This window comes from Pyxicephalus adspersus, chromosome 3 (assembly GCF_032062135.1).
Source record: "Pyxicephalus adspersus chromosome 3, UCB_Pads_2.0, whole genome shotgun sequence".
In the NCBI taxonomy this organism is placed as follows: Eukaryota; Metazoa; Chordata; class Amphibia; order Anura; family Pyxicephalidae; genus Pyxicephalus; species Pyxicephalus adspersus.
Window position 1 is genome coordinate 19,867,855 of NC_092860.1, and position 23,640 is coordinate 19,891,494.

General features: G+C 38.5%; 1 protein-coding gene and 1 long non-coding RNA gene across 2 annotated transcripts in view; one reads left to right on the forward strand and one right to left on the reverse strand.

Annotated features, from left to right (window-relative positions):
• SLC12A5 (solute carrier family 12 member 5) overlaps positions 1-23,640 on the forward strand; it is a 66,686-nt gene that overhangs the window by 17,308 nt on the left and 25,738 nt on the right. Inside the window, exons 3-9 of the mRNA XM_072403801.1 lie at positions 1,725-1,856; positions 2,504-2,650; positions 14,236-14,290; positions 15,293-15,423; positions 16,663-16,904; positions 19,712-19,923; positions 20,101-20,265. Coding sequence (XP_072259902.1) covers positions 1,725-1,856; positions 2,504-2,650; positions 14,236-14,290; positions 15,293-15,423; positions 16,663-16,904; positions 19,712-19,923; positions 20,101-20,265 — 1,084 coding nt within the window. The remainder of the gene's footprint in view (positions 1-1,724; positions 1,857-2,503; positions 2,651-14,235; positions 14,291-15,292; positions 15,424-16,662; positions 16,905-19,711; positions 19,924-20,100; positions 20,266-23,640) is intronic.
• LOC140325783 (uncharacterized) lies at positions 605-12,846 on the reverse strand. The gene is made up of 3 exons (XR_011919728.1): positions 12,754-12,846; positions 2,489-2,646; positions 605-1,358 (listed from the first exon to the last, which is right to left on the reverse strand). It is a non-coding gene; the product is annotated as an uncharacterized lncRNA (long non-coding RNA).

Sequence of the window (23,640 nt, forward strand, 5' to 3'; positions counted from 1 at the left end):
TTATGGATAACTGTGGTTACCCTATCATCTACCTAAAGTTGCCCATACTCCAATCAACATTTTATATGAAATTAAACAGTCAATAAACACATTAAATTAATTGAAAAGCTATTAAACCCAAGGGCACTTTTAAATAATATTTTATAGATTCATTGATCAAACATGGTTCAGGAATGCCTGTTCTTTTGGCGATAGGTCACTGTGCTATTTGACCTCCATCAGTCAAAGAGAAGACTCCCTGCCATCTACTATAAAAACACAACCACTTGTTACAAAACACAGCGGGGAGCACTCCGGTTGGCTGGTGGTTGTTAGGAAGCATTCTCAGAATATTAATGACGTTACACATGTTCAGGTTAATGGGTACATGGCAGTAATCCAGGCAATCAATATGAGGAGATATCAATAATTCACCTAGCTGTACGATTATCAACTAGTGTACGACAGGCTTATATTTGGAGAATATAACCAATTCTCCATCTGAACTGTTGGAAGAATGTGATTTAACAAAGTGTTTCATTTTCTTTAATGTAATTCTAATAGCACAACTGTTAGGTGATGGAGTTATGAGTTTCTGTTTTGAAAAATGAGCTCAAGCAGGTAATGCTACAGCCTATTTGAGGAACTTTTATTGTTTGACAAGAAGGGAATACAAATAATTAATAAAAATCAAGTAATTAATGAGAGATCAAAAAGAGATTTCAATTTTTGAAACTCCAATTGTGACTTTTTGAATATTTAAACCCAAAAAACAAATGTTGAGTCTTGGATGTGTTAGCCATTGATTAATGCAAAGATGCTAATTCAAACGATACCCTTTTTTGGTTAAGTTAATAAAATTCAAACTTTTGGGACTATATTTTCAGGAACTATATGCAACTTCAAGAAGGAATCCTAGCAAATCTTGGGATACCAGCTTGCATTTTCAAAACTCAAGCTAGCCAATAGAGGGTATCACTTAAACTACAAGCACTTTTTGCATGAACCCAAAAAACAATATTAAATATATTGAAGCTTACAAGACCCTAATGTGGTGGCTGCATTGATATTAGCATTTTAAGGCAAATTTTACAAAAATTTACATCTGTATTTTCATGTGGTGGTCATGTAAATAACACTCTTCTTGTCCCAGGGTGGCTACATGCACTCATACCGCTAAATATAGAAGCCTTTGTTGTCACTTTAGGCTGTCCTCCTGATTGAGACAATCTACATTCACATTTACATTACAGCAAATAATTTCGTTTGCAGAAGATGGCTTGGAAGAGAGATTGTTTGTCATTTTAGTTCACAGAAAGTTACAAGGCTTCTGGATTTCAGCAAGTTCATTCGGTAATCTCTGTACTGTTGAAAATGTTCTAAATAAAAAAAAAACTTAATAAAAAAGAATTCAACCATCTGATTTAGGAACAGCAAATTACGGTACATGTTTGTTCTTAGATTACATTTTTAAGCTACACTTCAACTTGCTGGCTGACCACTGTCAAGTAGAACAGATGATTGCATAGAAAACTATCCAATGTCTTACCCTTGACGATCTGAACTTGTTACAAAGAAGAACTGTCCATCCTAATTTGGTATATTTATGACTTATGCCAGTTAGGTATGGGAAGAATGGCTTGCAAATAATATGATAAATATTTAGGTCTGTAAGTTTTTCGCATAATTATGCTTTGAGGCTCTTTATAGCTTTGCTTATCTCAAACTTCTTGTGGATACCACAGGAGGAAATGGACACAAGTCCTATGGTCTCCTCACTTCTTAGTGGTTTGGCCAACTATACCAACCTGACACAGGGTGTCCGGGAGCATGAGGAAGCAGAGAACAATGAAGGGGCGAAAAAGAAGCCAATTCAGGTAAGACTCTATTTTTATTCTATTTTATTTTGTAATAAACAATCAAATGTATTTTATGTGTTATAGTGGACTGTAGCTTCCAATACAAAAAAACTAAACTTTTAAATAATAATCAATGATATAGGAGTATATGTTTAGCTGCCTGTATCCTAAAGAAAGGATCTCCCCTTAATCCCTGTCCTGAGGTCCCAGAGGCCAAGTAGGTAGAATAAGGAGGTCATTTGAGGAAACTACTGAGGAAAGGGTGCTGTGATGTTTTCAGAAAGCTATGTAAAGCACCTGCTGATCCTGATAACTAGTCATGATCTAGCTGAATTGAATAGAAAAGCACAGAGTCTTGTGATGATATCAGTGAGTCTAAAATAAGGTATGTAGTGAATATGGAAAGGTTTTATTTGAAAGTGTAATTAGTATGTTGATGAGAGCAGAGAGTAGGAACCAGGGAGGGCAAAAAGCCTCAATTTAAACATTGAACTGTGAACAGAAAGTGTTGTAATTACACTTATACATATGATGTTCTTATGCAACAAGAACCCTTTGAAATTTGGTAGTTGGCCCAATAGAAGTCCTAAAGACCAGTGCTAAGGCTAATGCTGCTAATGCAAACATCAGGTCTTAATTTGCTTACTTACTTTTTTTTCTTCCAGGCTCCAAGGATGGGAACCTTCATGGGGGTGTACCTTCCCTGCCTGCAAAACATTTTTGGTGTCATCCTCTTTCTTCGTCTTACTTGGGTGGTGGGAGTTGGTGGTGTTCTGGAGTCATTCATTATGGTCGTCATGTGCTGTTCCTGCGTGAGTATGGCACCAGGGAAATAGATGGGGAGGGACATTAGTCCAGACTTTCGGGAAGAAACAATAAGTAACCTAAAACAGCAATATACATTTCAAGAACCATTTGGCAAAACACGTCAAGTAGAAGGTCTACACAATGTTATATAGGTATCATTTTGGCATATTATCCTTGGCCATAGACTGGGCAGATTTCCTTCCATTGATTAGAAATTCTGTATCCATGATCATAGTGGAAACTTTCTTTGCCAACCATACTTTTTAAATCTCTTCTTTTTACATTTCTTTGTAAACCAGCCCATCCATCTGTTCTGAAATGTTTGTCTGAAAAGACAATCTGTGACCTTGGACTTTTTAGCTGATGACAGTGCTGATGTCTGGGGGTCCCAGTTTTTCAGATCATGGAGGTTCGGACTTTGTGTGTATGCATGGGAAGTAACCCTGCATAAAAGCAACTTTTTCTAAATTATATAGTGTATATTTAAAAAGCAGTGAATGTGAGATTAATCATGCATTCTTTGGCTGAGAATCCTGCTAGTTTTCATGTTTTTAGTGCTGGTGATTGATTCTCCACCAGATAATGTTTGATGAATGTCAGACTCACTGCTTTATAGATAGACCTCTGTTTCTTAAAATCTAATTAGTAAAAGATATCTATAGACATTCTTCAATGCCTTTATATGTATCCCAGACAGAAAATATCAAACTGATCAGATGAGATATCTGCCTGTATATGGTCAATGTAACAGTTTCCACTGACTGACACCTAAAACAATTCTAACACTCTTAGGGGTTTTAGTACATTTTTTTTTAGTTTTTTAGTACATCTTCTATAAAGTAGGAAGTACTGAAGGATAACTCAACAATCAAAGACTGCTTTAGTCGATGGTTTTCAAGCCTTTTGGCTATGTTTTCCGAGATTTGTAGAACTGAATGTATGCCAGTACAGGTACAATACTTCAGAAAGTTGTGTTTATCACTGATGTTCTGTGTTCTTTTTTCTTGCCTACCTTTAATTCCTCTTGTATCCTTTCCCACCTCCATTTTCCTACTATGTGTTACTCCATCTTCTTCTCCTACCTCCCATCTGATGCATTGCATAGCTTCATTACTTTCATGTCACGGAAAAAATACATTCCAGAAACTCAAAATCATTGAACAGTGTGGAGTGGGATTGATCCCATAAGTTAGCATATTCCGTTTAAATATATATATTTATAACATACAGATTCCATCTCTGCTGGGGTTTAGAAAGTCAACGTTAAAGGGTCAGTCTACCCAAAAGTTGTATTTTAGGTATAGGTGGAATCTGGTGGGCTGAGTCAATTCCTGGCATTCTATGTTTTGGATAATTCAGCAGTGGGATCTCCCTGAAAGTATTTCCAATCATTCTCCTGCCCATCCGTAAGCTGTAAGTGTTGGCACCCACCTACTTTTGTATATTTCAGCACTTCCTGTTGTATGGGACCCTCAATACTTTGCAGACCAGGGAAGTCAAACAGGAAATCCTTTAGTCCTTTATCAAAAGAGGAGATCTCTCTACTAATGATCCCAAGAGATATAAAATGCCTGTGGGTGAATAAACACACCAGCATTCATTCAAAACTAAAATAGAGTTATATTACAGCTTTAAATCAACAGACCCTTAAAGCATTTTACAAAAGGCCTCCACTTCTTTTTGTATTCCAAGCCAACTTTCACGACTGGTTCCATGTATAGTTCTTGTTCTTCATATCACATTGACTGAGTGAGCAACAATATATTACACAACAGTGTCTTATATCACATCCATTGACTTTTTTCTTTCCCGTCTGACTTTACTGCTAGTATCTGTGTCTGATATCACTCCCACTCTCCATCAGATGGCTTTCGCTGCCAGAGCTTACCCATAATTGAGCAAAGTGGAACTATTTCCTGAATTATCGCCTAGTTTTGTATTCTATTGTAAGTGCTAATTTGAAATGAGCGCTATTTGGCTAGCACTTAAATTGCAATACCCATTTGTGTTCTAGGTTATTAAGTTAAAGAGGTGGAAGTCCTTCAGTTAAGGCTGCCAAAGAAGATCTTATGCCAATCTGACAATGTACAAAGGAGACAGAGCTTGAAATAGTAAAGAATTGCACGAGGGTGGTAAAATGCAAACATCCTGTCCCATGCCTAAAGTGAATATACTGGAAAAAGTATCTAAACTAGTTAGTATGTAATAACAGGCACCATAAAGTATAGCATCAGCACCCCGGGACCGACAGAACTTTAGAATATGCGGTATGTAGATGCTGACTGCTTCATTGGAGCTTAGGTACGCCCCCGGATTGAATGCAGGTGCCTTTACAACCTATTAGCAGAACTGTGTGTGTTCTGAATAATAATGACAGTGCAATATATTGTGATTTATTAATCCCTATATGTGGTGGCTGCATTAGTTTTTTTTTCTTGATTGTACCACTATCACACTTCCTATATCTATGGAGGAGGAGCAGCATTGTCACCCTAGGACAGAAAGTGTGTTAGAACTGCATTTTTTTCTTGCCAGTGATTTTCTTGCCTTGAGCGATGAGCAGTTTGTGACTCCTAAGTCATTTTAACTAATACCAATGATCTTTTTGGCTATCTGTAAATGTGATATTCTTTCCACTGGCAGCAATGTAAGAGGTATTATTCTTACTGACCACTACACTAACATACTGTGAGCTGTGGATATAGCAATTTTAGAAGGGGTTCCATGAAGACCTGAAAGGTATTTCAAGGGTTCCCCCAGGAGAAACAGTTCACTAGGAGTAAAAATAATTTGATAAGGTTTATTGTTAATATTAACTTACACTTTTGTTCTCTTTAAACTACTACTGCCTCCAAAGCAACACAAGTTTTTGCATGCAATATAATATATATAATTAGTATTTAAAACGTGATGCTACATTGAGGCATTGTGTTAATGTGTGTGTGTTAAATAATATAATATTATAAAAATATTAGTAATAATATAAAAATATAAAAATATATGCTTTATAAACAGTATGGATAATATTTTTGTTCCCCCTCCCTATTGAGCTAGTGGCCAAAAAAAAACACCTATTCTGCATCAGAGTCTAATACACTAGGAGGGAATTACAGTATCCACCTGACCCACCTGTAGTATATATGATCATATATATATATATATATATATATATATATATATGAAAATGTGTTGATTACCCCCATGCTTTATGCATTTAACAAAAGAAATTAAATTAAATGTATTAAAATGATTTACATACTAGTTAAAATGTTGGCCTTTTAATAAAACATGATAATAATAAATATTTTCTTTATAATCAAATAAAATGTGGCCATATGAAATAAAGTCTTATTTTTATTAAAGTTGTCCAGCCAGCCAAGGAGAACAGTATTTGTCAATGTGATTAATGGCTGCAGTCTCTAAGGAGATTGGGCCCGGTTGCATTTGCAACCTTTGTGACCACTTTTGTTAAGCCATTGTCTCGGATTCACTGGCTGTATGACATCACTCCTATTCATTTAATACAACTTGGCAGGAGTAGGTTGCTTGCAAATGACCCAATCATCACACAATTCCTTTGACTGCTCAAACTGGGAGAAAAATCAGAACCCATCATGTATTAGAAGATATTGGCTGTTCATATGAACAAAATATGATGGTTCAAAAGGTTCTTATATATTCTGAAAAGTAATTGTGGCGCTGACAATTGGAAATGTTCTAATTGAATCCAGAGAAGCAAAGTGCAAGTACTTTATGTTTATGTTAACTGAGCAGTACTTTGCAGTATTTGTGCAGGTCAAATTCACCCTATTCTTATCAAATGGTCCAGTTACCATTTAAACACATGAATAGCAAAATTAGTATTTAAAAGGAGCGCCTATCAACATGAGCCCTAAAAAGGGCCATGGTATTCAATGTGGATGCAATGTTGGTAAGACTGCCGGTAGAGTCCACCAGGTTCGCCTACGACCGTGTGACAAAATAGAGAGCAACTGCCAGACACTTATTTTCAATGTATGAGCAATGACCTTAAAAAAAAAAGATTTATTGAGAGATTTAAGATTAAAAACGGTTTATTAAATTACATTATGTTTATGTCAAAGCTTACACAATTGGCAAAGAATTGGGTGGGTTTAGACCTACTTTAGATACATTTTTAGTGTAAAAAGTACAAACTCCCTACCTATACAATAATATATAACAGTAAGTAAGTAAAATATAAGATGATAAATCTAGTTAAAACACCTTTTTCATCCTAATGAATTGATCCTAATTCCTAGTTATGATACCATATATCTGTTCTTACAGATATATGGTATCTTCTTATATTCTTCTTATATACAGTATCTGATATGATACCTAATATCTACATCTGATGGTTTACTTTTTTATTGGAACATACAATATTGCTTTTTATGACGATAAAAGAACTGGGGCACAAAAACTGTACAGTACATCCCCCTAATTACACTAACCCACCATACACTTCCATAATTTCACACTTGCCAAGATCTGAAGGACTGAAAGTATTTGTTTATGGTTCCCTAGAGCAAGACCCTTTCTTCTGCATGCACCCCCCATTTACATCTATAGGGCATGTCTACTTTTGTCCACTTTAGTGGTCAACAGCTAAAAAAAATCTCTGGAGCTTCTGTGTTCTCTGTTATATTGGTGGTCAGTGTGGTGCTCCCATTTATCGGTGGCCAGGGTAGTTCTACCATACATTATTGGTTAGCATAAAGCCTATTTTGGTTGTAAGCATAGTGGCCTCTCTTATTGGTGGTCAGAGCAGTACTCCTCTATATTGGTGGCCATCTTAGTGCCCTCTAATGTTGATGGTAAGAGTAGTGACCCCTTATGTATTGGAAATGAAAAGCCCAAACCGAGGAGATGAGGAAAAAACAATGTTTATTATCTCCACTAGCTTTTTCTAGGCTTTCTAAAGAATTCTTTAAAATGGTGGTCAGTAGAGGAAAGGCCTCATTACACTGGAAGTAAGTGGGATACCAGTCCTATTATTATGGTAGTTAGTAGAAAAAATGCCTCCTTAAAATGGAAGTCAGTGGGGGAATGGTCCTAATGTTATGGTGGTCAATGGAAGAAAGTCCTTGTTAAACTTGAGGTCATTAGGAGAATAACAATATTAATATGGCGGTCAGTGAAAGAAAAGCCTCATTACACTGGAGGTCAGCGAGAGAATAGTCCTAATATTATGGTGGTCAGTAGTAAGAATACCCCTGGAAGAATTCTAAAATTGCTGAGTTAGAGTCCTGATTGAGAATCGTTTATTTAAAGTTTATATTTTTTTTAATCTTGAAAAGAGTAGAGAAGGGTAAAACCCTTGACATCTATGTTCCTTTATGAGCATCTCTCTTAACTTCTTGTCCTGTGGAAGAAATAAGAGAAGTCTGTCTAAAGTTTAAAACCCTCACCACTGACTTTGGATATATGTCAAATCAGATGATTACACAAATGTACATGTTATTAAAGCAGTTGAGCCGGCATTATGTTGCATGCACATGGATGATACTTTTCTAGATTAGGTTAAATGCATGGGGAACAACTAAATGTTGCATTTACTAGTGATTTGTCACTAATAATAGCAGGAAACATGTAAGTTATGTTATATGTTAGGAATACAGAACATCTCCCCATCTTCAGGGCAAGGTGATATTCTGTAATCCACTAAGCGAACCAGGCAGGTTTATATAGTATGAAATACGGAAACACTGCTCAGGTCAGCTCTGGAATACTGGCATCAACAAGCATTATTTTTACATATAACAAAATGCTTCCAATGATGTTTTACGAGACCAAAGGGAAGCAAATTTAAGAAGTTCATTATTAGAGTTTATGAACACTTTCATTTCATGCAATAATGCAAAAACTACCTGAATGAAAAAGCAAATTGCTGTACTTCAGTATATTTTTTTTGAATTTGCCTCTGCATGCACAGAAACCTGAGCCGTTAGCCAGGACTGCTTCAACAAAGCCAGAAGACTTGATTCCCTAATCCACTAACTACATGACCTACTAATCTTGTGGGAGAGCCTTTCCATTTAAGAAGTCTTCTGAGAGCTCAGTGCAGTAAGGTGATTATATGATCAGATTAATTAAGGACACCTGCACTGTGGCACAAATACAGTAACCGACTCACAATTTCTGTATACACAGAGTCAAAATATCTAATGATTAGAACAATTACAGAGTAGCCACATTATAGGTTTACTTTAAAGTGACCCTGTCACTATTGAATAAATAAAGCAAAAGCATCTGAAAAAGAAAAAGGTTAATGTTAACCTTTCCTAATCTTATCTCCATCCTTCCCTTTATTCTTCTATAGTTTTACAAGCTCATCTCCTGTACTGGAATTGCTGTTTCTTTTTTCATTGCACACTGTGGAATGCAGAGTGCATTAAAAGCTGCAGTAAGTCAGATAGCTCTGTTTAACTCATCTCCTGGCTGGAGGGCATTCAGAATATTTTAGCTTTTTCCATTCTATGTTCTAAACCCTCACATTTGAATTGGATTTCCATTCTTTCAAAGATGGAGGCTCAACATCAAATGTGGGGTTACCTAGGGCATTCTGCATCCCAGCACAGCCTGTATAGCAGTGACTATATTGACATCCGTCCATCACCTACCAAGAGTGTGGATCATATGGATTTTTGGAGTATGTTCCCTGCTGCGGGTTGTGATTCCTTCTACCGGCCGCTACATTACTACACAGTAAAAAGTCCATCTGGATTAAAACATTTTGCGCTCTGTAGGCACAAAAAATGTTTTAATTATCTGTTACGAGTGTCCTAAGCCTGAATATTTTCAGCCCATAAGCTATTGACACACGCTTGATCAGTGTTTTTTTTTTTTACCTTTTTAACATGGAGGAACCGCTGCTATACTTACTCATATATACTTACTTATATCCTCAGCTCACAGTACATTAGTGTGGAAAGAATGCCTCCCAAACTGATGGACAGTGGGAAGAATATTACCCTTACAGATAGCCAAAAAGACCATTGGTGTCAGGTATACTGATCTGAGAATCACAAATTGCTCATTTTTCAAGGAGCCCCTGGGAAACTCTGAAGGAACTCTAGGGTTCCACAGAACCCTGGTTGAGAAACGCTGTGCAAGATAATTATTGCCTGAGACAAATGATCCTGATAGTGTAGCGTGTTAGCAGCAGTTCTCCAATGTCATTTAGCAATCCACCATGGCGGATCGCTAAATAACCAAGCATGGATGACCGCTATGGAGAAGGACACTGCGGGGTGCCACCCACTCATCTTCCCGCTACACTTTCACTAGCTGTATAGCCCTTGTTCATTCTACTGTTGCTGGAAATATTTAAGAAAGATGTAAGTTTAATCTCTATACGCAGCTTTATTCACTTCAACCTGCAATGCACGCTTTCCAAATGAATATGTCAGCTTTCAGGACAACAAAATAGGAGTATTTTCACCAACATAGGTCTGCTGCAGCACACATCACAGTTATTGACAGACAGTTAGTTGAAATTCATAGATGAATTATGAATTCACTCAGCAACATTCCTTTGTGTTGTCACTATTATCTTTGATCGGCGTAGCTGACAGTGTCTGATGACTGTGTCTGTTGCCATGCCAACTGTCAGTGTGTGATCTTAATTCACTGATTGCGTCTATTTGATATTGGCTTGCTGCGTGCATGAGTTCTTGCTGGCTATAACAGCGGTAAGCTTATGGTTGTCAATCACTGCGGGTTAAAACACCGTAAAAAGGAACATGAGCTGCCATAGCCAGCAGGAACACTTTTCATACACAAGGATTTATCGCCCACACACTATAGGCCGTTATTAATAATGGATAACGTCCTCTGTATTTACATCTTGGCTTGATGACGGCATCGTAATAGCTGATGTAAATATATCCTTGCACTGGGGAGAGTGTGAATAGCACAGTTACACTTATGACAAATGTTCTAATGAGAGATAAAGCAGAGGTTGGGAAAATATCCCAGTATGCACTGCAGGCTTAGATTTTCCTAATCACCCTAATTGTTTCAGATATGTAACTTAGAAAGTATAGAAGGTAGGAGGCAAGCATAGCAGCCAGATAACAAGACGGTCAATGGCAGCCTACGTATATTCTCTACTGTTTCAATTAAAAGCATAGCCATTTTTTAGTTGATACATGTTAGAGACCCTGTCAGTATACATTGCCTGGCCAAAAAAAAATCTCCTAAGCCTGTTCAGTGTCAGTGTCATGGTCTGAAATTGCTTCAGATGGTCAAGATTAAGTTCAGCAATGGTATGTGCCCAAAAATTGGGTCAGTTGACTACCTGGATATACTGAAAGATCAGGTTTTTCCATTAATGGATTTTGTCTTCTCTAATGGCACAGGCATATTCCAAGATGGTAATGCCAGGATTCATCAGGTTCAGATTGTGAATGAGTGGTTCAGGGAAAATGAGACATCATTTTCACACATGGATTGGCCACCAGACCTTAACCCCATTGAGAATTTTTGGGATGTGATAGAGAAAACTTTACACAGTGGTATAACTCTCTCCTGATCAATAGAAGAGCTTGGTGATAAGATGATGCAACTCCACACAAAAAAATGACCTTTTGAAGACATGTAAGGATCGGTATTAGAACCGAATATGTCACCAGATATGCCTTTTAAGGAGTCAGTGATCCAGTTGGATGTTGATGGACATCAGAATCTTTGCTGAAAAAAGAAAGCCATCTACTGTGAGATTAGGACCCAGATATAAGCATGTTTCATCATATCCTTTTAGACTCCATCCACATCACCATCGAAATGAGAAGCTTAGTTTGTGTTCATGACCTGTCCAGGGATCGCGGTATAAGATCTGTATTGAGCCAGATGGCTCAATAAATAGAAGCACTTAGATGCAATCCTTGTTCATTTATATTGCTCCCTTGGGCAAACCCGCCACCCGCCAACCAGGACGTTTAATGCAAGAAGCAACACCAGACCTTGATAAAGACGCTGGATTCATTTCTTCTCTTAAAGCCTATCTGTTGATTGCCTCAGGCTTATAAGAATGAAGAGCAGTGATGTGATATTTCCCATAGAAACGAGATTTTCCAGTAATTAGAGAAGTCAACAGAGTAAAGTCGACTGCTAATAGATTCCTATGGGTTTGATATGTTTCCTATACAAATGCTTCATATGTGTCTATTATTGGGCACAGTTCACTAAGCTATGATAATTATTTTTTGCATACCTTTCAATCTTCGAAGATGGAAAATGGAGACACCTTTTAGCACAAAGTATGTAGGTGTATGGAACAACCTTCCCATGCCCCCAAAAACATGGGTCATGATTGGTTAAACATAAGTGCATTAATTGGCTAAACAAACAGCATTCTTCGCCCAAATTTCTCTTTATAGTGATTTTTGTTGTTTCAAAATTACTAAGGCAACCAGTTAGGCTAAAAGGTGCAGTAATGTATTTTAGTGGTAAAGTAGTAATTTTTAAAAATAGTTTTATACATAGCAAAAAGATGGACTTGTAAGGAGGAACGAGGAACAGAGGATTTGGTTTTAAGAGGGACAGTCCCTCCAAATGAGGGAACATTAGATCCTTGTTGATCAGAGAGCCAATGAGAGTCACGTGGCTTATCATAGTGATCTTTATAGCAAATCCTACAGCTTACCAGACTGAGCCTATTGTGCCAATTACCTTTTAAGAGGCATCACGCTACCCACATGATGACGTATGTTTCACTTCTAATATTGCATCTTGGTGCAAAGCTTTGTTCTCCTTGTCTGACCTTGCTTCCCATTCCTGAGATCACATACGGAGTGTAATATCACATCTTATGTGCCATCGTTATCCCATCTCTTTATCCCATCCCCCCATTCCTCATCTCACCTCATCAGTGCCTGACACGACTTTTTGTATCTACAGTTCATTTTTTGTCGGTTTTGTGTACTTCATACGATATTAGATCATTTGACTTTCCATTGTGCGTTATGTGGTCACATGATCAGACCTCCCTCTATACATGCTACAGTACATCTTCTGACTGTGTATTGAATTTGGACACCACTGTAAGTGCTCTATGTGCTTGATACAAAATCCAGTTACTCACCATATACCCCGATTCAGCTGTATCCTCTAACATCTGCTGTGACTGACACAGTATCACATATTTTGACTGTCTGAATATTCTACAGCCGCCCACGCTGTCTGATAAGTTAATCACTGGCTATTTCATGCTTCCGGAAAAAAAACACATCATCCCACTCTGTTTAATCTGTGCACTACTGACGGTTTTAGGCTTATTTAATATAGCCGCGCAAAGAGCAGTCATGATGTACAAAGTGCAGTACCTTCATAACCAGATTTGACCTTCAGGTCGGAGCAGTAAAAAGCGTTCAGCAGGCTTTGGAATTAGTTGCGCTGGGTTACTGCATTTGGCTCTAGGCCTTTTTTTTAAAACAAGCCTGATTATCTATCAGTTGTGCACTCCATCTGTTACATCTTCAGACCTTCCACTACATCTGAAATCATACTTACTCCCCCCCCCCCACCCCCCGACCGTATGTTGCATTTGATCTCATATCCTGTGAAAGTGCACTTTGTCAAATGAAGAAGATGGCCCGATGTGTTATCAGATTGTTGGTACTATGAGCTGCAGCCAATCAAATTTCTGGGCAAGTCATGGTACTGATGATCTGACGCACCAGGCCCCTAATAAGGGTGCACTGCAGTTCAGATCACATGGTCTGAGGTGTCACTGCATCTGATATTGCATCAATGGGCTTATTTGATAAGTCAGTGCAAGGAGCAACGTTAATGTGGAAATGTTAGTTTGTCAGGGCAACTGATTAGAATTCACTTTTACAAGTTCTGAATCAGATTAGAATAGATTTCTAATCGGTTGCTGTGAGTTACTGCACATTGCACGTTGTTGTTTGCCTTAAGAAAGGGTCAATACACCCAAAACTGATAAAAGCCTTCGTGATAGGTTGAATCCCTCATTGTCTTCTTATACCTTCGTTGAGCTCTGAAGTTGAGGTTTTGATGCCTAGATTGACATAGCACAAGGAAGACCCCAATAATAGTTGTGGGGTTGGAGTTTAGGCACCACAATCTCCTTGGTGGAGTTCCCAAACAATGTAAGAAGCCAGTGGGTAATTCATCTATTCACGGTAAGGCCATACTTGAAATGCTACTTTTGGGTGTACTAACCCTTTACGTAAGCTGGCTGTGTGCACTACATCTCAGGTCATGTTGTCTGAGAGGGTGTTGCATCTCGGGCAATTTTTAGTTTGAGTGTGAACTGCATCTAGTGTCACATCCTTTTAATGTGCACTGCATTTGATATCATTTTCTCCCACTGTGCACTGCACCAGAAAACCCCTCCACATTGCACTGCGTCTGACATCTTCACCCTACCACGCACTGTACCTGAGACAAATTCTTTTCATTGGTGCACTGCTTCTTTTATCCTCCCATGATGCATTGCGTCTCATGTCTCCCCCCTTATGATGCACTGCTCCTGTCATCATCTCCCTTCCATTATGCGTTGGGCATAGGCTCATGGCGCCTACCTGTGTTTGCTCTGCAGACCATGCTGACTGCTATCTCAATGAGCGCCATCGCTACCAATGGAGTTGTGCCAGGTAGGGGGAATTTCAGAGATCGACAATTCATGGGAGATGCAGTGCGTGGGAGGGATTGGGGTGGGGGTACACAGTACTGCTGGATGCAGAAGCAGTGTGTGTGGGGGTGTTGGAGACTTTATACCCGATGCAGACGCTTTGCATCAATCAGATTAAGGTTAGGTGCACACAGGTGCTTGTCCTGTGGTTCCCCTCTGATGGAGCATAGCATCTACGCTCTGCCAACTTTTTACAAAATGAAGGTTCTTTGGCCTTGCATTTATCTTAAGTCAGTAACTTTGTTCTCATCTCCTTAGGCTGGGTTTATTTCCACTGAGTGGTATTAAAATTTAACATAGCTGAGCTAGCGGGGAATCCCATGGCATGCGCCTGTGTCCACAAATGCTATCCATGACAACAGGGGTACAGCTGCTGATGGAGTTATGTATTTTGATAATGAACCCCTTTATCCAAAAGCACACCCCTGCTTTAGATACCACCAGTCTAGTTGCATTGAGGGATCCCTATCTTCTTTGCCCAGTTTACAATCGCTTGGCAGACTAAGTTTTCTCTTTCAGATGTAACGTGGCTGTTATATACTTGAAAGGATGGGCCAATGTTAAACCCTGTAGTAATGCTGCACATAAAGACTTCATGGGTCATGGCTCCTGGGATATGTGGAAGACAAGGATCCCTCTATATTGTTACATGGGAAGAGGCTCCCTAGCTAATATATTTAAAATTAAAGAAAGTTTTGATATGTTTTCAACACAAAAGTAAATATTGTAGCAGAATCTGTAATGAAACTATTATAGAAAGTATTATTTGTAATATTTTGTGTTATATTCTAGACTAGTGGTAGAGTATTCAGCGCTGTGTATGAAGCTCCATGCATTAAGCACATCAGTACATGGGTGCAGTGCTATTGGAATTCAGTGCATTGATAATAACTGCAGTGGTATATTGTAAAATGTTAAGCTAATATTTCCAGTATGTGTAGCTGAGACTCTTGTCTATCTGTAGCCGGAGGTTCATATTATATGATTTCTCGCTCGCTGGGCCCGGAATTTGGTGGCGCTGTGGGTCTTTGCTTTTACCTGGGAACCACATTTGCTGGAGCCATGTACATCTTGGGAACCATTGAGATCCTCTTGGTAAGTAAATAATAAAAATCTGTTCCTGTTTTGGATTTTCTTACACCCCCTGCATGGTTTTGACTATTGTTTATGTAAGTGACTGTCTCTCATATTTGAGCATATTAGGGGGATAACTAGAAACAAAAATGGTTTGTCAATCGCAGTGATGGGACACAAGTATAGCACAAAACATAAAAGGTAGGGAGACCAGCCCACAAATTAACAGCAATTAAAGGGTCAGATTTATAGTTATACAGCCAAGGGAACGAAAGAGTAAAACAGTTGTTGGGTAAATGATGCTGGTATAGGATTTCAGCAAGGGCAAGGTAAGATTGGATTTAGGTAATTAAGGAAACGGGTGCCTTGAGGTTACAATAAGGAGATAAATGTATTGGTTAAGCTTTAGAAGTAAGATTTGAATATATATATATATATATATATATATATATGTATTGCCGGTTCCCTGCAATTGAAGAACTCTTAAACTTTTATACCTTCCTGGTGGCTTGTGTCTCCTATCTTAACTTACATTCAGCACTGCAGCCTCTCAACCATAAGAGTCTTCTGCATTTAACAACTTTGGCAAAATCTTATACCTATATTTCTTGTCTCTACAAAACCTGTATTGCTGTATTGCATTGATGTAGAAATATATGCTGAATGGAGAACATGTTGGATATACTGGAGAGGTGAGTATAATAGTTTTTCTACTGCAGGAACAGGCATTAGGATTTTTTACAGCTTCACAGGGTCACTTCAGGTCTTAAGGGTTAGTTTTAAGAATTGGGTTACAGTTAGTGTGGGGATAAATGCTAAGTGCTAGGGTCAGGTTAGGTTAGAGATTAAATGTTCAGGGTGGGGCTAAATGTTCAGACATAATTTATTGGATCAATTGGGTCAATGGTAGTGCATGGTTGCTTTTTTAAACACCTTGGGTTTTTAGATAAAAAAGAAAACAATATATAATAAAAAAATTGTTTTCCTCTGCCCCTTGATAGGAGAAAGCAGATATAGATGGATTACTGCACTGTTTCCAAGTCCATTGTAGCAATCTAAAAGAAACAGTAATATCCTGAATGTCTCACCAGTGGAAAATCTACACAATACAAAGTAAAAAATACAATACAAGAACACTTATAAAGTGTTCACTTTCAAGATAATCTTGTGTTTGCATCTCTTTATAATATGTATAAGATAATATAATAATGTTCACTAACAGTGCCTTTGTAAATACTATAAGTCTTTCTCTTTTACCAGACGTATATCTTTCCTGGTATGGCCATCTTTAAAGCTCAAGAGGCCAGTGAAGAAACCGCTGCCCTTCTGAATAACATGCGGGTCTACGGCACATGTGTGCTCACCTGCATGGCCATTGTAGTATTCGTGGGAGTGAAATATGTCAATAAATTTGCTCTTGTGTTCCTGGGCTGTGTGATCCTCTCCATCTTGGCAATATACGCTGGGGTCATTAAGTCTGCATTTGACCCACCAGATTTCCCGTAAGTTCATATTTTTCAGGTGGACCTTTCTGAATTCAACATATTTTTTGACAAAAAGGTAGCAAAAGGTTAGGCAAATAAAAATGTTGCTTTCTTGTGTATAAATAATGCAATTTTTCTGGCAAACAGCCTGGTAACACTATTATTAAAAAAGCCCCTATGACATCTGTTTCATAGAAAAAGACAGCCAGGCAGGATTTTCACTTCTTCCCTGAGATTAGCTAGAAACAAAGATGACTGCAGTTGCTTGGAGGAATTGATAAATGAAAAGGAAAAAAAAACTGAGATTCTCACGCTTACCATATTGTAAGATATCAGTAACTATACCCAGAGGCAAAATGATTCTTGCTCTGTTCTTCAGCGCAGAGTGGCAGACTGCCACAAAGATCAAACTGGCTTTCCGTGCCCACAAGAAACCTAATGCATTTCCCTGGGAGAGTATCAGAACTTTTGTGCACAATTATGATTAAAGTAATTGGATTTGTTTGTAGTTTCTATTTTAGGGAAACAGATGTCTTCCTTGGTGCAAGGTCTGACATAATTACTTAATATATGCAAAAATTGTACTGAAGACAACACTATGTTGCCCGTTATCGCCCGGAAACTGCAATGCTAAACAGTCTGTTGTTAACTCCTAGGTGGGAAAGTCATGTAAGAAAAACATGAGATAAGGCATAATAAAAGCACCATTCCCCAAAGTAAAACTGTTTGTGATTTACATGCTGGACTAAAACACTCTTGGCTAGGGTATGTATAGAGGGACTGTATTATTACATTGTCCATTCAAAATTATCATTATACCTTTAATAATTAATTTTTTACTCTCTTGAGTATATTAGTCTCCACACTCTCCAGGGAATATATAAAGTATGTATACAATGTGGGTTAGCGTAGAGTCAACATGCTTGGCTAAAATTCAACCTTTCATTAACAGATGTTTATTTAGTGAAGCATTGCAAAGAGAGAATTTGCATTGCAATCCATGGGAATAAACCATCTTTTATTGGTTGAGCATAGTCGAAGGGATGAAAGATGATAACTGTGGTTACTGCGCTTAAAATTTGCATTAATAATTTAAGGAATTTATGTTTGTAGAGAAGGATACTTGATTGCTCCAAAGACTTTTGGCGGCAAAGATCTGGTAGACCATTTGGTTTTCCTTAAATTAAAGGCAAAGAGGGGATCTGGGTCCATCGAGAAACCCTGATCAGCAAAGATGTGTGATAATTGTACAAGACTGACACCTCTGGGCATGCCATGTATGGTTTTATTCCCAGGGACAGCTTTGTTGCAGCTGAGACTGAGTTTTGTAGCATCTTACCCTCCAAAAAACACCTAACCCTCTAGGATCAAAGGAAGTGAATAATTGCAGTTGAAGGGGGTTTTTTAATTGACATTTTGCAGGCATTGTGGTTTGATTGTGGTTTTTAAGATGTGGCAATGAACTGTAGTAGTTCATGGTCAGTTGTCCTGTCAACCTTGATAATAAATGCTTTACAAACACAGTTTGAGCCTTTGAAATGGGTTTTAAAAAAGGGTTCAAAATGTATTTTTGAAGTGTTTCTGATTTCTATACTTTTCTAATGCTTAGTGGTTGATTTTAAAGTGCCTGAAAAGCAGTAACCTCAGTGCTACCCTAAACCAGCCTTTCTCAACTTTGTATTTTAGAGCAGGGGTCCCCAACCCCCAGTTCGTGGCCCAACAGTGAGTCAAAGCCATCTGACAGGTGGGCCGCTAGAGCACAGAGACCATCGGTGGTCCGCGGCTCTGGACCGCTGACCCCCCGGAAGTCTCCCGTTTTGGGGGGGGGCGCACCGGCCTGAACGGCAGACCATGTCTCCTGTACGGATCACAGGCTCAGGGCAAAGGGCAGGTTGTATCTCTGGACACAACGCACCCACTCTCCCATCGCAAGGCTCAGACCAGGCAGACTGGGCAGGTGCTTGCATTATGACATCACTCAGGGGGAAGATTCTTCCCCTTAGAGTCACACAGGACTGTGCAGTCCATAGATTTAGTGGTCTGCAAGCTCCAAAAGGTTGGAGACCACTGTTCTCAAAGGGAACCCTCAAAAATAAATTAGGTCTAGGGGAACTGCTAAAACCAATTTATTGGGTGGCAGTAGGACACAATACGGGCCCTTTACATTAGTAGTCAGATGGAAGAATTTTCTGCCAACAATGGTATTCTGAATGCTACTTTTCAAGAACTTTTGGTCAATTTTTAATGATCTGAAACTGAAAAGGTTTGTTACATTCTGTTATATTGATTTATTACCAGTGAATGTTGCGGAAAGTAAAATTCACTATTTTATAAATATGACCCTAGGGCTTTCCTTTGGACTATATGGTAAGATGTATAACCAACCCAACCCAGTAAAAGCTCTTGAGCATTGATTTGGAACTTGATAAAAGTTTAATTGTTACATTAGGTCATAGTCATTGGTCAACTGGGCTCTTTAAGTCTTCACCAATCTTTAATAATGAGGGGTTGGATTATGATTGCATTGTAGGTATTAAGCAGCAAAAAACATGTTTGTTCTGCAACTGTGATGTATATGTGGGGTGTTTATGGTGTTTTTATAAATTGCTTCAATACAGAGCCCATGCAACTTTAACTTTTAGTTTATGGATATTTGTTCCACCAACAATCTATGTGTAGAACAATGTTTTTGTAGGCTTTCACTTGTAATGATTCCACATTACATAACGGGGTCCTGCAATAATAACGCAATTAAATTCTCATACTATACCCTTGTGCTATCAGTTATGTCCTAACTAACTTAAGTTCTTGCATGCATTTTCTAGAATCTGTATTCTTGGTAATCGGACTTTATCCAGGAAAGGTTTTGATATCTGTGCTAAGTTTATTGACACGGGTAACGAGACAGTCACCAGCAAGTTGTGGGCTCTTTTCTGCTCTTCGCCATTCTTGAATGCTACATGTGACCTCTACTTCTCCCAGAACAACGTGACGGAAGTTCAGGGCATCCCAGGAGTTGCCAGTGGACTTATCCGAGGTAAAAACTAATTTCATTAATAACGTATAAAAAGGTTTCCGTGGTCCCTCTAGTCTTATCTGCATTATATAATCCTAAACATATATTATACATTATATATTAATTCAAGCTTTATAGAAAAGTGTGCTTAACATATTAGTGTATGCCATTATTCAACCTTTCCTTCTTATTCCATAGAAAACGTGTGGTCAAATTATTTGCCGAAAGACTTAATTGTGGAGAAAAGTGGCTTGCCTTCTGTTCCCTCTGGGGACATTGTGGACCTGGACCAGCCCTATGTATTTAGTGACATGACGACTTACTTCACCCTTCTCGTGGGAATCTATTTTCCATCTGTCACTGGTAATACCTTTTTAACCTTTCAACCATTTTATAAAATAAAAGATATAAACCGCAAAATTTTTATGTTTTGCAGCTTAGCAAGAAATATTTCTAGTGATAAGCTGAAGCTTCCCTGAGAACCAGCAACAGAATTGATCACCCTACATTTACTATAACAATGGAAGGGACTTTGTTAATATAGTAAACAACAGGAAGTACTCCAATTGGCGCCAAAACACTCCCGGCTTTATTCAATACAGAAAAAGTAAAAAAAAAAAAAAGGAATCTGAACAATAACTCCAGTTTCCATCCAGATTTGGATATCTGATCAGATCTCTGCTAAAATCCTGTTGATACTCAGTGGTGCATGTTGCTAATCTCAGTAAATGATTGATATCAGGATGATATTGACACTTTACTGGTTCATACATGAACTGACTAATGCAGTTTTCTCAATTAGGGTTCTTTTAAACCCTAGGGTTTCTTTAGAGGTTATTAGGGGATCACAGAGTAATGAGCAATTTGTGGTTGTCAGGTCTATTTAGGTGACAACAATGGCCTTTTAGGCTGTTGGGTGACTTTCTTCCCAATAGCCAGCAATGTAAAAGTCATTCTTCCCACTGACCACCATGCAGGGGTTCTCTCAAGTTTTTTCAAGGGTTTCTCCATGTTAAAAATGTCTAGAAAGACTGGGCTAATGTTTAGCCAGCTTTAGTCTTTATTATTCTGCAGTTTCCCTTGACCACATGTAGTCAACTATCAGCCATCATCTGTAGCTCAAGGGCTTTCATTTCTGCCAGTGGAGCCTTTAGTTTGATCACTATCTAAAAGTTGATTAGGTGGTTACATGTTTGAGAACCATTTCCTGGTCAGCTGCAATCCTGAATGCGAATGTAATTGCTGGGAAATGTCTATTTAACTCAAGGACTGGGACACAAGTTTTTATTGAGGGGAAGGAATAGATTCCCAATGATTTCCTTGGCAGGCTCGTATATGCCTCCTAAACGGCAGCCCAATGGCCATTTGAAGGAGTGGTGGTTTTGTTTCTACTAATATATAGAGAGTTATAATTACTAAAGGTGGTAGGAACACAATTTTAAACTAGCTTAAAGATATTTTTGGATTGTATGTTTTGCAGTTACACTATATATGTCCATAGGCAGCCATATTTACTCATTACATTGTCAGGTTCTGCTTCCTTCTTTACTATGCTACACTGCTCCGCACAATGTAGGCCTATCAGTAGCTTGACTTATTGAAAACAATGCACTCCGTGTGGGATGGGAAGGCTGAGTAATTCCAAATACAGAGCTCCCTCCAGTGGTTAATCAACAGATGTACACATATAATAAATATTCAATGGATAGATAGACAGTATTGGGGCAACTGGGACAGTCCCTAACATATAAAATAAGATAGAATTTGTAGGCTGCAGCACTCCATATCATTTACTGAAAAATCTTTTAGCATTGTAGCATATTTGAAATGTGAATAGCCCAGTGTATATACATGACAATAGTTTAGAGCAGCCATTTTCAACCAGGGTTATGTAAAACCCCAGGATAACTCAAGAGATTGCTAGGAGTTCTTCCAACTGTGGCTGGTTGACGTGTTTTTTACAAAACCTGCATATTTCTGGGTCCAACACCACTTGGTAAAGCCAGCTGCATGATTCTAATGATGGACCAGAGGTTTGTCAGGGGTAAAAAAGTTGAAAAAGGCTGGTTTAGGTTTTTGTAAGAATCCAAATGTGACAAATTTGTTGACCCGATTTTAACCGCCAAAAATAGATCCAACTAGAATGTCAAAAATAAAACATATTTTAGATACTATACTTTCTCTTTAGTGTTTCTTTTAGAGACTCAGGAGTCCTGAGTTACCACCCACTATAGCCACCTGTAAAATGCAGGCAAGAGTTTGACTACCTAAAGATTTTTACCCAAAACTAAGTTGGAGGAATAACTTGCAGGGAGGGCCTTGTATATAACAGATGGGTACATCCCAGAGCAACCCATTGACTTTCTTACCCTACTTCGTCCTTGGTTCCATTGCCTGTCTGGCTATTGCTAAGCATGTTTCTTCTCCCAGCTGCAGAAAACAAAAAAAATGTATTATTTCTTTCCAAAACAATGTCATTAGTGTTTTTAATGAAGGGTAAGTAGGAATTGAGGAGGGAAAAAAAATATATAAAAACAAACTTGCACTGCATTTTTAATGTCCACTGCCTTTACAACTAACATTTATAGTGTGTGTAAGGTTGTCACACTTGAATATAAATGTAGCTATGTAACACCTTTATATAACTTTGCTGTGTCACCTTTTGTTCTGTGTTAGTTACAGTTATAGGGTTACAATGAAGGTGTCAAAATTACCAGTTAATTGTCTTCCTCTAAGCAGTTACTGGAAAAGCAGTCATCTCTGTATTTTTATATATTGCTTCCTAGTACATTGTCTTCAGCTGGATATCTCCTATTTGGATAAGTCAATGAACAAATTATATTATCTAAAATTGTTTTAGAACATAACTGCTGAATATAAACATAACTGCTTATAAACAAGAAAACTGAATTATATATCAGCCCCTACCATGACCTTGTGTCCTCCTCATATAAAAAATACCCCCAATGGTTACCCCCCCCCAGACATGCTCACTGGACTGGACAACTGAAAGAGGCTACCCGGTGCTTGTGTAACGAGTAGAAAGACGTGGGGGTGTGCAGAAAGACCAAAACTACCCAAGATGACTTGGTTTTCTCTCTGGGATTTGGGGCAGCCATTTATATTGTAGTTAACCCACAGCCAGATAGTTTCCACCTATGCTTATATGTATATATCACAAAAACCATTCAGTGCCCATATCTTATGCTTGCACCTGTAAGGCCCTGGTCAGCACCAGTCCTCACCAGACACCATTCCCCAAATCTTACACTGCAGTCTTCACCTATAGCAAGCCCCCGCTCAGCCTTGGGAGACTGGTTGCGTCTGCCAGCACTCTTTTGCCCCAGGACTTGGTGCGCAAGGGATGGTGTCTGGGAATAGGCTGGGAGCAAGTCAGGAGCCCACAGAGAAAGCAGTACTAAGATTCCAACAGAGCAAAATCCAGAATACAGAGCAGAGGTCATACACAAGAGATCAGTCCACCAAATGAAGTACGAAGGAAAAGGACAAAGCAGGTTGTCAGGAACAGGCAAGGCCAGGAACAATAAATCAGTCGAAAACAAACTTGAGCACAGATTAGTCTAGCTATATGCTACAACAGGCACTAGTGACTGAAAGCAGAGAGGCTATAAATCCCCAGCAGCCAATAGCAGTGCAGAAGTCAGCAACTGATCAGTCTCTAGGATCCCCTTCAGCTGTGCACAGCCTCACAGAGCGGTGCTGGAGATGTGAAAAATA